Source organism: Solanum tuberosum, unplaced genomic scaffold, assembly GCF_000226075.1.
Source record: "Solanum tuberosum cultivar DM 1-3 516 R44 unplaced genomic scaffold, SolTub_3.0 scf00411, whole genome shotgun sequence".
NCBI classification, from domain to species: Eukaryota; Viridiplantae; Streptophyta; class Magnoliopsida; order Solanales; family Solanaceae; genus Solanum; species Solanum tuberosum.
In genome coordinates, this window is record NW_006239344.1 from 58,260 (window position 1) to 73,045 (window position 14,786).

The 14,786-nt window shown below is 35.9% G+C and overlaps 3 protein-coding genes across 6 annotated transcripts in view; 1 reads left to right on the forward strand and 2 right to left on the reverse strand.

Moving 5' to 3' along the window:
* LOC102605266 (U1 small nuclear ribonucleoprotein C-like) overlaps positions 1-985 on the forward strand; it is a 5,247-nt gene extending 4,262 nt beyond the window's left edge. For both annotated transcript variants that reach the window (XM_006362916.2, XM_006362915.2), the window contains exon 6: positions 479-985. In XM_006362916.2, the coding sequence (XP_006362978.1) occupies positions 479-729 (251 nt within the window). In that variant the 3' untranslated portion in view covers positions 730-985. The remainder of the gene's footprint in view (positions 1-478) is intronic.
* An 847-nt stretch (positions 986-1,832) lies between these two features.
* LOC102605831 (uncharacterized) lies at positions 1,833-5,398 on the reverse strand. Of its 2 annotated transcripts, none has more exons than XM_006362917.2 (4): positions 5,295-5,398; positions 3,699-4,333; positions 3,496-3,615; positions 1,833-3,422 (listed from the first exon to the last, which is right to left on the reverse strand). In XM_006362917.2, the coding sequence occupies exons 2-4, from the start codon at positions 4,320-4,322 to the stop codon at positions 2,517-2,519; spliced, it is 1,650 nt and encodes a 549-aa protein (XP_006362979.1). In that variant the 5' UTR covers positions 4,323-4,333; positions 5,295-5,398; the 3' UTR covers positions 1,833-2,516. The 2 variants fall into 2 exon arrangements, with proteins under 2 accessions (XP_006362979.1, XP_015158740.1); XM_015303254.1 differs by having other exon boundaries at positions 5,290-5,382.
* A 1,555-nt stretch (positions 5,399-6,953) lies between these two features.
* LOC102606165 (uncharacterized) lies at positions 6,954-13,983 on the reverse strand. 2 transcript variants are annotated; one of them, XM_015303255.1, is made up of 9 exons: positions 13,819-13,983; positions 12,400-12,500; positions 11,661-11,998; positions 9,045-10,972; positions 8,682-8,951; positions 8,474-8,554; positions 8,188-8,284; positions 8,042-8,108; positions 6,954-7,266 (listed from the first exon to the last, which is right to left on the reverse strand). In XM_015303255.1, exons 3-9 carry the CDS (start codon positions 11,962-11,964, stop codon positions 7,221-7,223), a joined length of 2,793 nt encoding a protein of 930 aa, XP_015158741.1. In that variant the 5' UTR covers positions 11,965-11,998; positions 12,400-12,500; positions 13,819-13,983; the 3' UTR covers positions 6,954-7,220. The 2 variants fall into 2 exon arrangements, with proteins under 2 accessions (XP_015158741.1, XP_006362980.1); XM_006362918.2 differs by having other exon boundaries at positions 11,661-12,137.
* Between the last annotated feature and the right edge of the window lie 803 nt (positions 13,984-14,786).

Below are 14,786 nucleotides of genomic sequence, written 5' to 3' on the forward strand. Positions count from 1 at the left end.
TTTATTTTTTTTTTTTTTGTGTGTGTGTGGGGGCGGGGAGAGGGGGGGGGGGTTGTCTATATGAAACCTCTGCATCTTTGGATGATTCATTGATATTTGACTATTTTTCTGCAAGCTGTCAACCTACCTTAAAAGCCCACCTCTATGTGAGTGTGATGTGATAATTCGTTTTCTGCAACTACTGCACATTGTTTTGGGAGGATGTAGCAAGCTAGTTTTGTTTTGACATTTTCCTTTTAAAGCATAGAATTCACTAATGCAGTTGAACTCCCTTTAGCACATAATAATTTGAAGTTGCATATGATACCATCTACATATTTGTTTCTCAAGCCATTTTGTATTCTTCTTGTTTGAATGCTAGAGAGAAATCGTGTCATGCTGTAGTTTTTGGAAGTTTGCATGTTGATGTTGCCTTGAGAAGTTTTCCCTATCTGGATAATAGACCTTTAAAAACTAGAGTGTCTTTCAATGGTTCCAGGTTATGCACCTCCACCAATGCCTCAGATGTTGGCACCTCCCGGTGCTCCTATGCCTGGTCAAGTCAATAATATGCAAAGACCTGTCGGTCCACCAAGTGCAGTTCCAGGAAGTATGGGAATGCCTGCTCCTACTGGCGGCCCTCCAATGTTTGCACCACCTCCCGTGTATCAAGGAAGTACCACTGTGCCAACAAACGGAGGAGGTGATAATTCCAGTATCAACGCTCAAGCTGCCGACTCTAATCAATAGGCCGGTCTATGTACAGAAAATCCAGATGCTACTGTCCTGAAGCTATTCTTAATCTGATTTCAACGTGTTTTATTTTCTATGTTGTGATGTTAAGTGCTAGAAGTCCATGATATGGTTAGATGTAAGGTAAACTGGTCAGGTAAGAGAGACAAATTCATTTACTCAGGGAAGGTTTTGGCTAGCAACATTGATTGTACCTTTGAGAAATGCTTCTATGGTATTTATTTAGTTCAGTGAAACTATTTTAAAGTCTAAAGCCATATAGACAACCCCTTAGGGGTTGTTTGGCGTGAAGGATAACATCAATTAGTCCTGGGATTAAATTATAATGTCATTTAATTTGTTGTTTGGTTGGCAAGTCCGAGATAACTTATCCCAGAATTAATAATTAGTAATTAGATAAGTTATCCTTCTCCTTTGGGTGGTATAGTAAATCTTGGGATAATTATTCCGAGATAAAATAGGTAAATGATAGTTGTTACTTTAACCTTTTTTTATACTATCCAAAAAGTCTCCTTACTAGACCTAACATCCTATCATCGCTTTCAGCCACCGGGTTGACCCTTTTCTTACCAGCATGGGAGTGGCGATGGATGCCAAGACGAAGACTCCTCAGCGCCAATTAGGGGTACAAGAGATAGTTGGATCGTATCACTTTTCACATTCATGAAGTGTATTTTTTGTAAATAAATAACTTCATAAAATTTATGCAATGCATATTATTGTGAATACAACAAGTCAATCATCACTCAATGAGAAATAATCTCAGCACAATTGTCATGACATGTTGAGCGTCTTACACTTTTCAATGTTACATTACTAGTAGCTTTTTTTGTTGAAAATTTATTTTCATTAAAGTTTTATAAAAATGTCTGTACCCTGTTGAACTATTCGCAAAAAGTTGTAATTCTCCAAAGTAAATCGCTAGTCATGGTATTTAACACACTTTCCGCTACATGACATAACGATAACGAGTGTAATACACTTCTTGCCTCGGCGTAGCATTACTAGTAGTTTCTTTGTAGAAAAAAACCGTAAAAGTTAGCACCCTATTGTACTATTCACAAATAAGTAGCAATAAACGAAAAAAACTTGCAATGGAATGGCACCAACATGAACTTTTTTTTAGTCTACTCCTTGAGCAGTTCAACAACGGAGGCATCAATCCTTCCTATAAAAGCTACACTATCACAGTTCTGTGTTCAGGCAAACATTGCCTTTGGGGATGCATCAACTTTATCTTGCGGAAACATCAGATAATCTAGTAGAAACAGAAAATATTGTACATAGGAAACCGATAAATAAAAAAATAAAACAGGAAAACTTGAACCAAAGATCGATGTCTTGGCTCATCATTGTCATTTAGATGGAGATGCACCTCTTCCACGATGGGCGTGAGATGCATCTCTATCACATGGGGTGTCATCTGATGGTCTCAGACAAACGAGAGATTACTGGAGTTAGGCCAAGATCCGTCTTGCTAATGTGATTCATAGTTAGGATTCGACTTTCCTGGGTAGACCTTTCACAAACTAAGCAGCTGTAGCATCGGCACACAACACTGCCCATCATAGTCGCAGATTTCAGCAGGACCTTACTATAGGTATGAACAAACATCAAGCTGTCTGAAGAACTGAGGCCGAAGCATCCCGCAAAACCATCAGGATTATTTTCCAACATGTACAGGAAGGAAATGTGAAATAAAATAGAGTAATTTTTTAGATTCTGGAATCCATTGGAGCCACAATGGACATCATACAGGAATGGATATACTTTGCAGCGCAGTTTCAGCGACGTGATGCAGGTGGGCCAGCAAAAGGATACTGAGGTAAGACTGACGATGATCTTCCAGGCTCATCTCTAGGATGCTGATATATGTGGCCATAACCTGATAGTGCATAAGGAGTAATTGGTGCATAAAATCTTACATTTTCAGCAGACAATCTTCCTGGCTGGCCTCTGATGTCACTCACATAGTTGGAAGCACTAGCAAATGACTCTCTGCCTGTCAAAGGCAACTCTCCAGGTGTTATCATTGTCCGTGGAAGAGAAAGATACCGGTTCACAAGTGAGGTGGTATCCTCGTCGTAAGGATTTACATTTTTTAGTAAACTATGATTGGCAGCTGCAGACATTGTATTACTACTTTCTGCAGCAGGAGTAACAGTACCAGGTCTCCCATGGAGACTATTGAGGCCGTAACTACGGTATTCCCTTTCATTTGGAAAACGAGCATCAGAGTAAACATGTTCATTCCGTGCAAAAGCTGCATCACTTCTCACACCAGCAGGGGCCCTCAGTAGCTGCTGTATTCCTTGTTTTGATCCATAATGATCCAATTTGTGGGTCACATGTACTGCAGAAGTACAGGGATGCAGATGTTTTGCCTGTTGAAGACCATAGCTTCTGTATTCTTTCTCAGTAAGAAAATGCGGATTACGGGCAACCTCTCTAGGCATGACATGATGGTCCACAAACTGCTGCCTTCCATGATCACGTGGTGAGAAATTCTGACCTGCTTTACTACTGCCGTATTGAGCTCCATATACATGCTCCCTGACAGGTTCATAGCCAGATAAAGGTGGTGCTGCTGAGCGCTGAATAACTGGCTGAGCCACAGCATCCTGTAGTACTGGTTTGAGAGTTGGATCCATACATAGTGCAGGTCTAAACAGCTCTGTTAACTTCTCCACCTGCTCAAAGATATTAAATTCAGATTTTCGGAAAACAGTGAATAACTTACTAATTAGGGAGGTCATTTGGTACCTGCATAACAGTCAGCTCAGTCTTAAACTTGCGTGTCTTTTCATCATAATTGTCTTTAATTGCTTTCTTGAACACATTCTCTGGTAGTGGAATACAGTCCTTGTGAATCCTAAAAGGTACCTGTTGGATGACCAACCATCAATATAAACACCTCACAAACAGGAAGAAGATGAAATTCATAAAATAAGGACAGCATATTTGACCTGAGCAGGGAACGCCCCACCGAATGCTGCTGGTTGAAGTCTCATTCCACCAGCAGAAGATGCCTCATAGATACCATACATGAGCTTAAGATCGAAATCAAAGAGGAAAAGCTTAAGACCAGGTTTGATTCCCATTACAAAGTGTTGTTTGCTTGCCGAAACACCCATCACACGATATCTGAAACAATCTTCTTTCGTTCTGGCATTGCACATGAAAATTACTCCACCAAGACTATTCAAAGTTTTTGCATCCTTATTTACCTCTCCCCGTCCTTCATTTAGATCAAGGCTCTTTTGAGTTTTTTCATACTTACTCATCTCTCCACATCTTTCACTCATATCCAGTTCATTGTTTCCTTTATTAATATTTTCAGACTTGCTAGCATCTTTTTCACCAACATGATTTCCTTTGTTGCCATTTTTTGCCTTCTTGTGTTTGTTTCTGGCTTGCATTTGTGAACTAATCTCAGCTTCTTTGGATTGTGCAGAGTTTATGTGAGAGAACTTTTTTACAAGTTTACGTTTACCCTTCAGTGCTTGGGGAGTTTTTTTTTCAGCAACTGTACTTTTAGAACTAGATTCAGCAGCGTTATTGCTCTGTTTCTTTTTCTTTTTTGGAGCCATGGAATTTCCTCCTGTCAAAATCAGAAAAATAATCAATTTCTCCCAATCTAGCGGAAACTACGAATAGGAATAGGAAATCCAAATGCCTTTGGAAGAATTCAAAAGACACAAAGGAGGGTCCTGAGGAGTTTAAGGTCATCACCACAGGGAAAGCAAATCATCAATTAACGACACTTCAATCCTGAACTGATTAAAATCTGATGTATGAATCATATGTATCCATTCCCTTCAATTCAGACTCCTTTTTTTAATAACCGTGGAGTGGCCAGCTATCATGCACCTCAAACTAATTCCACGGGATACCTGTCACCTCCCACCATCAACATGTATCATGTAACTCTATCCACCAAGCTACTCAATTCCTAAGTTGCTCTGACTCTCCAAAAATGTTGCCACACCATGTCAGATCACTATTTTTGGAGGATCCAACTTAACATTTTTGAAGAGACAGAGCAACATAGCTCAATTCAGATTTTTCTTTAATAATTGTGGTGTACGGGCCATATTTCCCATACCTTCTACCTCACACCAGCAATAGTCAATAGGTATCAGCCTATCAGGTACCTGTATACCAAGCTACTCAATTCAAATTTTTTTAATAGCAGCGGTGTTGGTGCCAACTTTCCCGCACCTCAAACTAATTTACAGATACCTCACATCTCCCACATGCCACAGGTAACTCTGCCCAACAAGCTATTCAATTCAGGTTCTTTTATCACAGGAGAAGCAAAATCTGAATACAAATCAAAATTCGGAATTGACACTTTCATCACAGGAGAAGCAAATTCTGAATGAGAAATCAAAATCCGGAATAGACACTTAACTAATGCAATTGGAGCAAATACAAAGAGAATTCAACTTAAATCCCAAATTATTAGTAATATACTAATATCAATCCATCCAAAAGCGAATTAGGTTTTGTTTTATGCATAAAAATTGGAAATTTAAGTTGGAGAAAACTCATGAACTTACACACTTAAATTCAGAGATCGCCGGAGAAGATCGCCGGAGAAGGAGGAGGAGGAGCTAGTATGTAACCGAGAGAGTCTGATTGTTGTTCCAATCGACTTTGTTGAGGGATAAAAGAGAGAAAAATGGAGCAGGCCGGGCCCATAATCAATTGAGCTTCTGAATTTTGAACATCCATGGGCTTTAAGGATTTTAACATTTTTAGTCAGCCAGCTAAAAAAATCCATACACTCACGGGCGCCGGGCGTAATACCAGGGTAATCACTTAAACATCCTTTATCGAATGCTACATATATAGATAAAAAATAACTATTTAGAGATATATACTTAAGTTTTGAACAGCCTCGACAAAATTTCTAATTTCGCTACTGATCACTCAGCCATAATAGTTTGTAGTTGTTATCGGTGTATGCTTAGGATATAATCAATGTTTATATACTGGTTAAAAAAATAAAAATTAGGATGATTTTTATTGTGGGATTTGTTAGACTAATACGTAGTTTAAAATGTCTTTTTTTTTTTAAGAAAATAAATAAATTGTATAGTACTATTATATTCTACTTTCATTTCAATTGATGTATCTTATTTTTTTTTATTCTTTTAAGATTAATTTTAAAAGAATGATACGTTTATATATTTAATTAGTTTTAATTCCAACATTTTCTTTTTACTATTAGCGACACTACCTTATAAAAAGACATGAAAAATAACATAAGTAGAGCTTAATTGGGCTAATTTTCTTGTTTTTATAAAAGTATATGTTCTATGATACACTAATTAATTATTTAAAAGATAAATGTATGTATTCTCTATACAAATGTTTTAGAAAGATGAAGCAACCTTCTATAGAAAGTTAAAATGCATTGATAGTGTTACAAATTATTTACACCATAAAGTAAAAATAACTTAAATTGTTTTTTAATCCAATTCTACAGATGAGAGTACAGTAAGACCTTACTAAATTACTACTCATAACCTCTCTAAGAATTCGGTCCCAACTTGGCCAATGGAAAAAACTCATTTCGATAAGACAAGATAATATATTTTCAGAAGTACAAATATATCTAAGACAATTTAGTCAAATATGATTCTATTGTGTTCTGTTTTTTGTTAAAATTTAAATATAGTTGAAGCTCATTAATAACTTTTCTTATTGCATCCAAAGGTTTTGGTGGTCTTTTAAATCTGCACCATAAAATTATAAAGAGTTCTAATATAAGTGTTTCCTTACTATTGTATCATTTTCAACTTTATCATCAACATTATTTTTTCAATGGTATCCATAATTTTTTCTAAGTTTTGAACCCCTAAACATGTATCATTTTTACCCATCCAACGGGTTATTAACATCCTTTTTATTGCGATAACTAAGATCATTAATCATGACATCAAGTTCATGAATGATTTTTTCACAAGTGGGTTCATTTAAAATCTCTGAGATTTCATCCCGAACGAATTTTGTAGTATCGAAACACTCTTTAAATTAATAAATATTAATTATCGATTAAATAATATCTCTATAAAATAATAATATTTTATGATCCACCTATATTAATTTAGTAAGGTTTTAGTATATATATTCTTTATTCTGAGATGTTTTGAGTTGGATCATTTTCCTTAGTAAAATATTTCCATAGTTGTTTTCTAAACAAATCCAAAACAGAAAAGAACATTGAGAATTTACATTTGTTCAAAAATTAGCAAACCAAGTGAATTTACATGGGAATAGATAACAGACAACCTTTTCTGGACAAACTATGAAAACTTAGTTACTATACCAATATGATACAATACCTCTGTCCAGCTAAAACTTCGAGTATCTGGTAACACAAGGATATCATCATCTGTTACTTGCACTAGTAGCGTTTTTTAATCGATACACAAGCAGTTGGGCACGAAGCTTTCTTCGTGAAAAAGCTGGACAGATTTTCATTCTTTGCAGTTTTCGTCATGAAACTTTGTGAAAAGCTGATGCCTGTACTTGAAACAACATTAATGTTAATCAGCTAGTTAGGCATTCTCATATAGATGGTACAAAAAGCCAAATAAAAAGCAGGTGACTCAAAATGATCCTAGAACAACAGCGTCCAAATGTACAATCACTTTAACTATAGGTTGGTACATGCTAAATTTAAGCGGGTGGTTTAGTTTAAAAGTTCTTGATTCCAAATGTAGTGATATAACAATCTTTTGCATTGGTGTTGCTAGTGCAAATTAGAAAGTTCAGAATCACTTCCAATAGAAAACAAAAGTAGGGTGGTTTGCAGAAATAGGATCATTTCATGCCCGAACAATAAAGATCACACTTCTTATCAGATTGTAGGATAAGGGCGTCATAACTTTAGTACAATCTTCATTCTCCTATTTTGTTAAATTGTTCATAGGTCTTATCAAATTGTAGGACATGCTTGTGTTGTAGCACCGGGGCCATTTTTGCAAAGATTACTTAAACATCAGCCACGAAGTATCATATTTGTGCAAATTTTCACAAAAAATTCATGACATGATCACTTGCTCAACACCAAGAATTCAGACATTTCAGCCACTTAACAAACATAAAGCAAGTTGCATTTCATGCACATATGTTAAAAGGGCCAAATTTTAGTCACAAATGAATAGGATTTAGCAAAATCACCTGGTTATGCAAAATATTTATTTGCTGCCCATAATTGAAGAACACCAAACACTGGTAATTTTGACATTAAAGAGAGAACAGATGGACAATGTCGTTTTCTTTTAGAAATACATACCTATTGTACTCCAGTTTCTGGATAACAATCCCATTAAGCAAGAGCTCCGAACTATAAACAAGAGTTCCTACAATAGTGATACTTGTTGCCATTAGTCACAAGAAAGCAATTGCCAGAAGGGCAAAAAGAAAGAAATGAAATCATACCCCTTTCCAGATATGGAATGCATGCTTTGTAATCTTCTTCGCAGGAAAGAATTAATAGATCATCACCAGTGATTTTACTATTAGATTCGTCCACCACCTGATAAGATAAAAAAGGAAAAGAAAGATCCTTAACTGAAAGACATTTGTTATTAAATATTTTAATAATACATTTAAAACAGCAATTTACAAACTTGGTTGATTTTTTCGCCATGCACATCAGTCACACGTCAAGAGTTGAAACTAAAACAGAGTAAAAAAAAGTCAAATCAATGCCATGGTTGTGTACCTCACCACGCACTGCATTGACCAAGGCTAGAAGGGTATCTCTATTAGGTTTTGCATTTGGAGTAATAATGATGCTTCGACCCTGTTAATTCAGACAAAAAAATGAACTTTATGATAGGCTGAATATTCCTCTATAAGTAACTAAAAGTGTACTCTCTCAAGCAACTTAAGCCTTTAGGTCAGATGGTTACACAAGTATACACACATACCTCTAGAAGGGGATGCTTTCTAGCATGAGCAAGTGAAGCAGGCATACTAAAACCAAGTTCCTTTTCCTTTTTGGCATCTCTTAAGATATAACTTTTCTCATCAACAAAACAGCTTGCTCTTCCACAGCTCTCAAGCCACAAATGTGTTACAATTGGTTTTCCACAGGCAATGGCTTCTAGCATATTCTTTGTTCTAACAAAGCTGTCAGTGACGAAGTGTGTGGCATCAGAACAATTTGACGTGGAGCTATATCCGAGTCTTGCCAAAACCTGCATTTAAGGGAAATTAGGAAAACTGTAAATCATTGTCCAACACTTGTTCAATTTAAGGTCGAAGATATCTCAGATAATGGGGAACAGTACCTTTTTCTGCTGCTTGATTAATTTGCTATCCAAGCCCTGGCTGAACAAGACACAAATGCCACCTGCACCTTTTCGTCGTCGTGAACCTCTAGGCAGAAAATCAGGTAATTGCTCTGCATAGCCTAATCTAATAAGCTCTTGAGAAAGGGGTGATCTGGAGAGACTTCTCATGTGTTGCTTGCCTTTCTTGTGATCATTAAGACAGTATGATGGATCTGAGATTCCATTTGAAAATACGTCAGATTTCATTTCTTTTGTCAAAAGATTAGTGGATATAGAGGTCATATCATTTAATTTGGCAGACTCAGTAGATTCAACTCTTTTGAAGTCCATGGGTATCATCTTCTGACTTGTGACTGAATATTTACAAATTGAGGAATAAGGTTTACTTGCGGTCTGAATTGACAAGAGTCTTGACTGGGTCTTTTCTAAAGACTGATTCTGTCTTTTAAATTCCACGGGTTGGCATTTTCTCTCTGCCTTATGATTCAAAACTGGAAACTTAAAGTCATTTCCCTGATCAGCAGGCATCAGTAGAGGATAGAGATTGCTTGATCCATTTGAAAGCCGTCGCACCCCTTTATGTGTCCTTTTCCCCTTAGAGACCCAATTTTCCAATTTCACTTGACTCAATGTGGCTGCTACACTTTGGCAAATTTCTCCTCGATTATTCATGCAAACTTTTCTAGCTTTCCTTGATGTGTTAGTACTTGATTTGGAATTTTTCCCTCTTACAGCAGCCACTTTGAACAAATTGTCATTTAACTCTCCAAGCTCATGTTGCTTCCTTCTTTTCTTTGGAAAATTAGACTCTGTGATGGAATTGATTGTTGGGTTCTCCAAGCTCCTCAGATTTAAAGAAACTTGATGCCTAGTTCTATGAACAACAGAAGACACCTCTACTTCAGCTGAGCTACATAAAGTAGGTTCTGGTGAACTATCATCGATGTTAAACGCTCTTGAGATAGCGATCTCAGGATATTCCCCTTCCTTAACTAGGCTGGTTTTTGGAACAGGAGGGGCCCAAAGCACATCACTTTTCAAAGGAGGGGCGTGTAGTAGAGTTTCCATAGCTTCAGCAGCCAGTTGAGTATCAAGGCCAACATCGTAAGTGTCTAATCCATCTGATTGATTTCCGTCATAATCAACTTGTTGCTCAAATGTCCCCATATCAAATTGCTCATCCGACTTCCTCAGGAAGTTGGACTCAACATTCATGTGAGCTTCCGGGAGAAACTTTGGTTCCGCCTTATTTAAATCTGTCATACTTTCCATTGGCTCCTTACTGGATTGGATACAAGATACTTTTTGTTTCTTCAGTCCGTAATTCTTTCTGTGATAGGTCAATATCTTTCGGTGTCTTGAAAAAGAACCATTTGCACTATCACTTTGCCTCTCAGGCCAGTCAAAAACTCCGGAGTTTTTTACTGCATTTTGAACATTCATTCTGCTTGCCAATTTTTGTGGTCCCACACGGCTGAAAAATGGAGGTGATACAATCTTATTCACTCCTCTATCTTTGACTTCATTGAGTGCATCTTCATTGTAAACTGATAGGTAGTGGTCAACAAAGTCCAGAGCATTAGCTTCTGACAGCTCTCCAGATACTTGAGATTCAGCTTTGTTTAACTTGGGGAGTTCTATTTTACAAGAATGAAGTGGAAAATCTTTATCTCCATTCACACCATAAACAGTTGAGCCTTCCGTTTCCACATTTCCCTTGTAGATTTCATCCTTGGTTAATTCAGCAGCCTGACACCAATCCTCTTCAACTCTTGGTTTTGTATTAACACTGCTCTTATCTATTTGTAGAGATAGTCTGCCATTAATCTCAGAATACTGTTTCTGTTGATCAGTTTTCTCAAAATCTGTGGTGCTTCTGGCTGAATCCAAAAACTTAAATAGATTCTTTGACCTCCGTAGACATCCTAATAAAAATATAGACAAGATTCAAGGTGCAATTAAAATAGGAGATACACGGTTGAAAAGAATTCATGAAATGCGCATTGAAAGATGCTATGAAGATCAAGGAATAAGAGGGCTTTTCCCAATAGATGTAGAAATAGTTAAGTCATGATTATGTTGATAGCTACTGATCAACTTCAACGCCTACACTTCAGATATTTTTACTCAAGTCAAGCTGAAAATTGAACTATGCCGTATATCACTGACAAGTCATTAGTTTATTAGCTTGTGTCATAAAAGCTTCCTAGTTTCTATACACTTCTTGCTTTTGATCTAAAAACACAAATGGTTATCTTCCATAATTGTGAGAATAAGATGGTATTCAGTCATAGGTGAGGAATGATAAATCAGAGAGTGTGCTATTCAACAATAAAATACAAGTCCATTCGCAATTTACACAGCCCAAAAACAATATTTCCAATGGCACTGATGCACATAAATCTATACAACAAGTCATCCTCCTTCAAAATGTTACAGCTTCTAGAGTATATAGCTAGTGTATTCAGGAGTACTTTGAGCTAGAAAGTTTTTAGATACAGAGCTTCAGTAGGATTACAAATGGGTAAATGAGCATAAAATCATATATCATCAGTTTGATGATTATAAGAATGATATTGAGTGAAAGGTCATGCTTGTAAAACAAATGCTTACCCACATAGGTTTGTTTAGAAACCGGTGAGAGTTTCCACTTATCCAGCTGCTGTTTATACCTTGTATCATCAGAGGATCTCAACTTTGAGACACTTGCCACTTCAGTACCATGCATTCTTTCATCATCACTGTCAAGGACAACCTCTTCCTCACATTCATTTGCGTTATGAGAGACCTCATTTTCAGCACAATCAGGGACATCCAAGCTCATTGTAGGAAAATCAAGGTTGTCCATTCCAATTGAAGGACTCTCAATGTTGAAAGTATCATAAAAGGGAAGTGTATGTGCATTCTCAGCTTCCATTCTACTCTGATTCTGTCCCTTTTTAGCTTGCTCTCTGATCACAAAATACAAAAACAACAACAACTACCCATCAACACCAAGCAAGTTGGAGTAGGCTATATACTCACTAATCATTGCATTCCATTTTGCTCTCTCATCACAAAACCATGTACAGTTTTCTCTGATGAAATGACCTAAATCAAGCAGATTGTATGTTAAATGTATAGAACTCATATAACCGAACTGCAACAGTCAAAAAATTGAGATTGAGTTTGTCGTTGCTTCTTTAATTAGCATACACTAGCTGAATCTACTTGTTTTTTTATAGGGAGTGAGTGGGCTGTGAGAACAAGCAAAGACAGAGATTTGAGGAATATATCCATAATTCCTCACCTTAACCTTATTCACAGAATTCGTAATTTGCAGTTAAATTAATAATCTAGAGAGAATTAATACCTTAACAGCTCATGGCCAACCCATTTGAAATCCCTAGCCTATCATTCAAGGAGCAATGTCTTTGACCAACCTCAACCAAAGTCTAACTTTGTTAACTTTTCCTGCAAAATCAACAGCAGAATTAGTAAATACACAAACATATACACATACTATCAAGTTGAAATTTCAACTATTTTACTAGGAGACTTTATTTCCAACATGATCATCAGCAGCAACAACACCAGGATAATCAGAAGACAAATCCATCACAAGCAATGAATAATCTTGAATCCCCTTATTATTGAATAATCATGGTATGCCCCCGAAAAAAATTAGAAGTTCATTCAAGCAGCAAAGTGTTTGATCAACCTCAACCTCAATCTAATTTTATTATCTCATCCTGCAAAATCAACAACAAAAATAGCAAGCACACAAACAAAAATGTACATTCAATGAACAATGTGTTTCAATCAACCTCAACCAAAATCTAATTTTGCTAATTCTTCCTGCAAAATCAACAACAAAAATACACATACACAAAGAAAAATGTTCATTCAAGGGGCAATGTGTTTTGATCAACCTCAATCAAAATGTAATTTTGATAATTTTCCTGTAAATCAACCACAGAAATAGCAAATACACAAACATATACAATCATATTGAAATTTCAACTGTTTTACTAGGAGTCATTTATCTTCATCATGAATTCACGATCGTCGTCAACAACAACATCAGGATAATCAGAAGCAAATGTGTCACCATCAATTAATAATCTCGAATCCACATATTTCTAAATAATCATTGTATGCCCAAAACAATACAATGTTCATTCAAGGAGTAATGTGTTTGATCAACCTCAACCAAAATCTAATTTTGTTAATTTTTCCTATAAAATCAACAACAAAAATAGCAAACACACAAACAAAATTGTACATTGAAGGAGCAATATGTTTCGATCAACCTCAACCAAAATCTAATTTTATTAACCTCTCCTACAAAATCAACAACAGAAATAGCAAACACACAAACATATACACATTCGATCATCTTAAAACTCTTAACTATTTCACCAGGAGACATTTATCTTCATCATGAATTTAGAGGCAGAGCTAGAAGCCTAACGTACAGGTTCAGCGTAACCTAATAGTTTTAGTTCAAAACCTGTAATCATATTATATAATTACTAAATATATACAAAATTAAACTTAGAACTTCCTCACTTACTAATACCCGATATCAGTTATCACTATCCTAGAATTTCAGAACTCATAAATTCTAAATCCTAATTCTCCGTCTCTGTTCACGATCATCATCATCATCAACAACAACAACAACAACAAAATCATGCCTAATGAAAAACACAATCCATTGAAGAAATTAAAGGGAAGTAATTGACAGTTTCGCGATATATATAGTTAAATAGAAGCGAGAATTAATCACCTGAATAAAACGCGATTACAGAAAACCAGCTGGAATCATTGATATGGATTCCACTTGAGGATTATGGAATCGCCGATACAGTCTAGACTGTAGAACTGTGAGTTTTTGTTAATGGCGAAATGGGTTTTTTTCGAGGAGAAATGGAGAAGGCAAAAAGTAAAGCGGCAACTTTTTGGAGGGAAATAGTACATAATATTTTATTTTTACTATATATATATATACATGTAATAAATTTGATTAAAAATTAAGGCATGAAAAAAAAAATATGGAGCGTAGGGGTGTTCACGGTTTGGATAAAAACCGATCCAAACCGAAAAACCAAACCAAACCGATAAAATAAAACCGATTTTATTTGGGTTTGGTTTGGTTTGGTTTTAGATTTTTGAAAACCGATAGTATTTGGTTTGGTTATAGTTTTATTCGAAAAAACCGAAGAAATAACCAAACCGAACCGATGAATTATATACATATATTTTATTAATATACATACTTAATATATTGTTTTTATAAACAATTTTAAAGATCTTATACATATTTTCATTAAAATTTCTTTATAATTTACTTATTGAAAGCAAAAATTCCCAAGATGAAACATTTATCTTATTGATTTCATGTATATGAGTGTCTATGACAATTCTTTGTGGGACTGAAAATGTTATTGTCTCTTCCTTCTAGGCCAATATAGTACTCCCTCCGTCCCATTTTATGTGGCAACATTTCCTTTTTGGTCAGTCTCAAAAAGAATGTCACATTTCCTTATTTGGTAAGTATTTAAAGGTACAATTCCTCTTTTATCCTTGTTGGTCCCACTTATTCTTGAAAAGAGTACTCCAATACATTTATTAGGAGAGAGAAAAATAAGTCTATTTTTTAAGGGCAATTTGGTAAACATTTCAAAGTCTTTATCTATTTCTTAAACTCCGTGCCCGGTCAAATGTTGCCACATAAAATGGGACGGAGGGAGTATT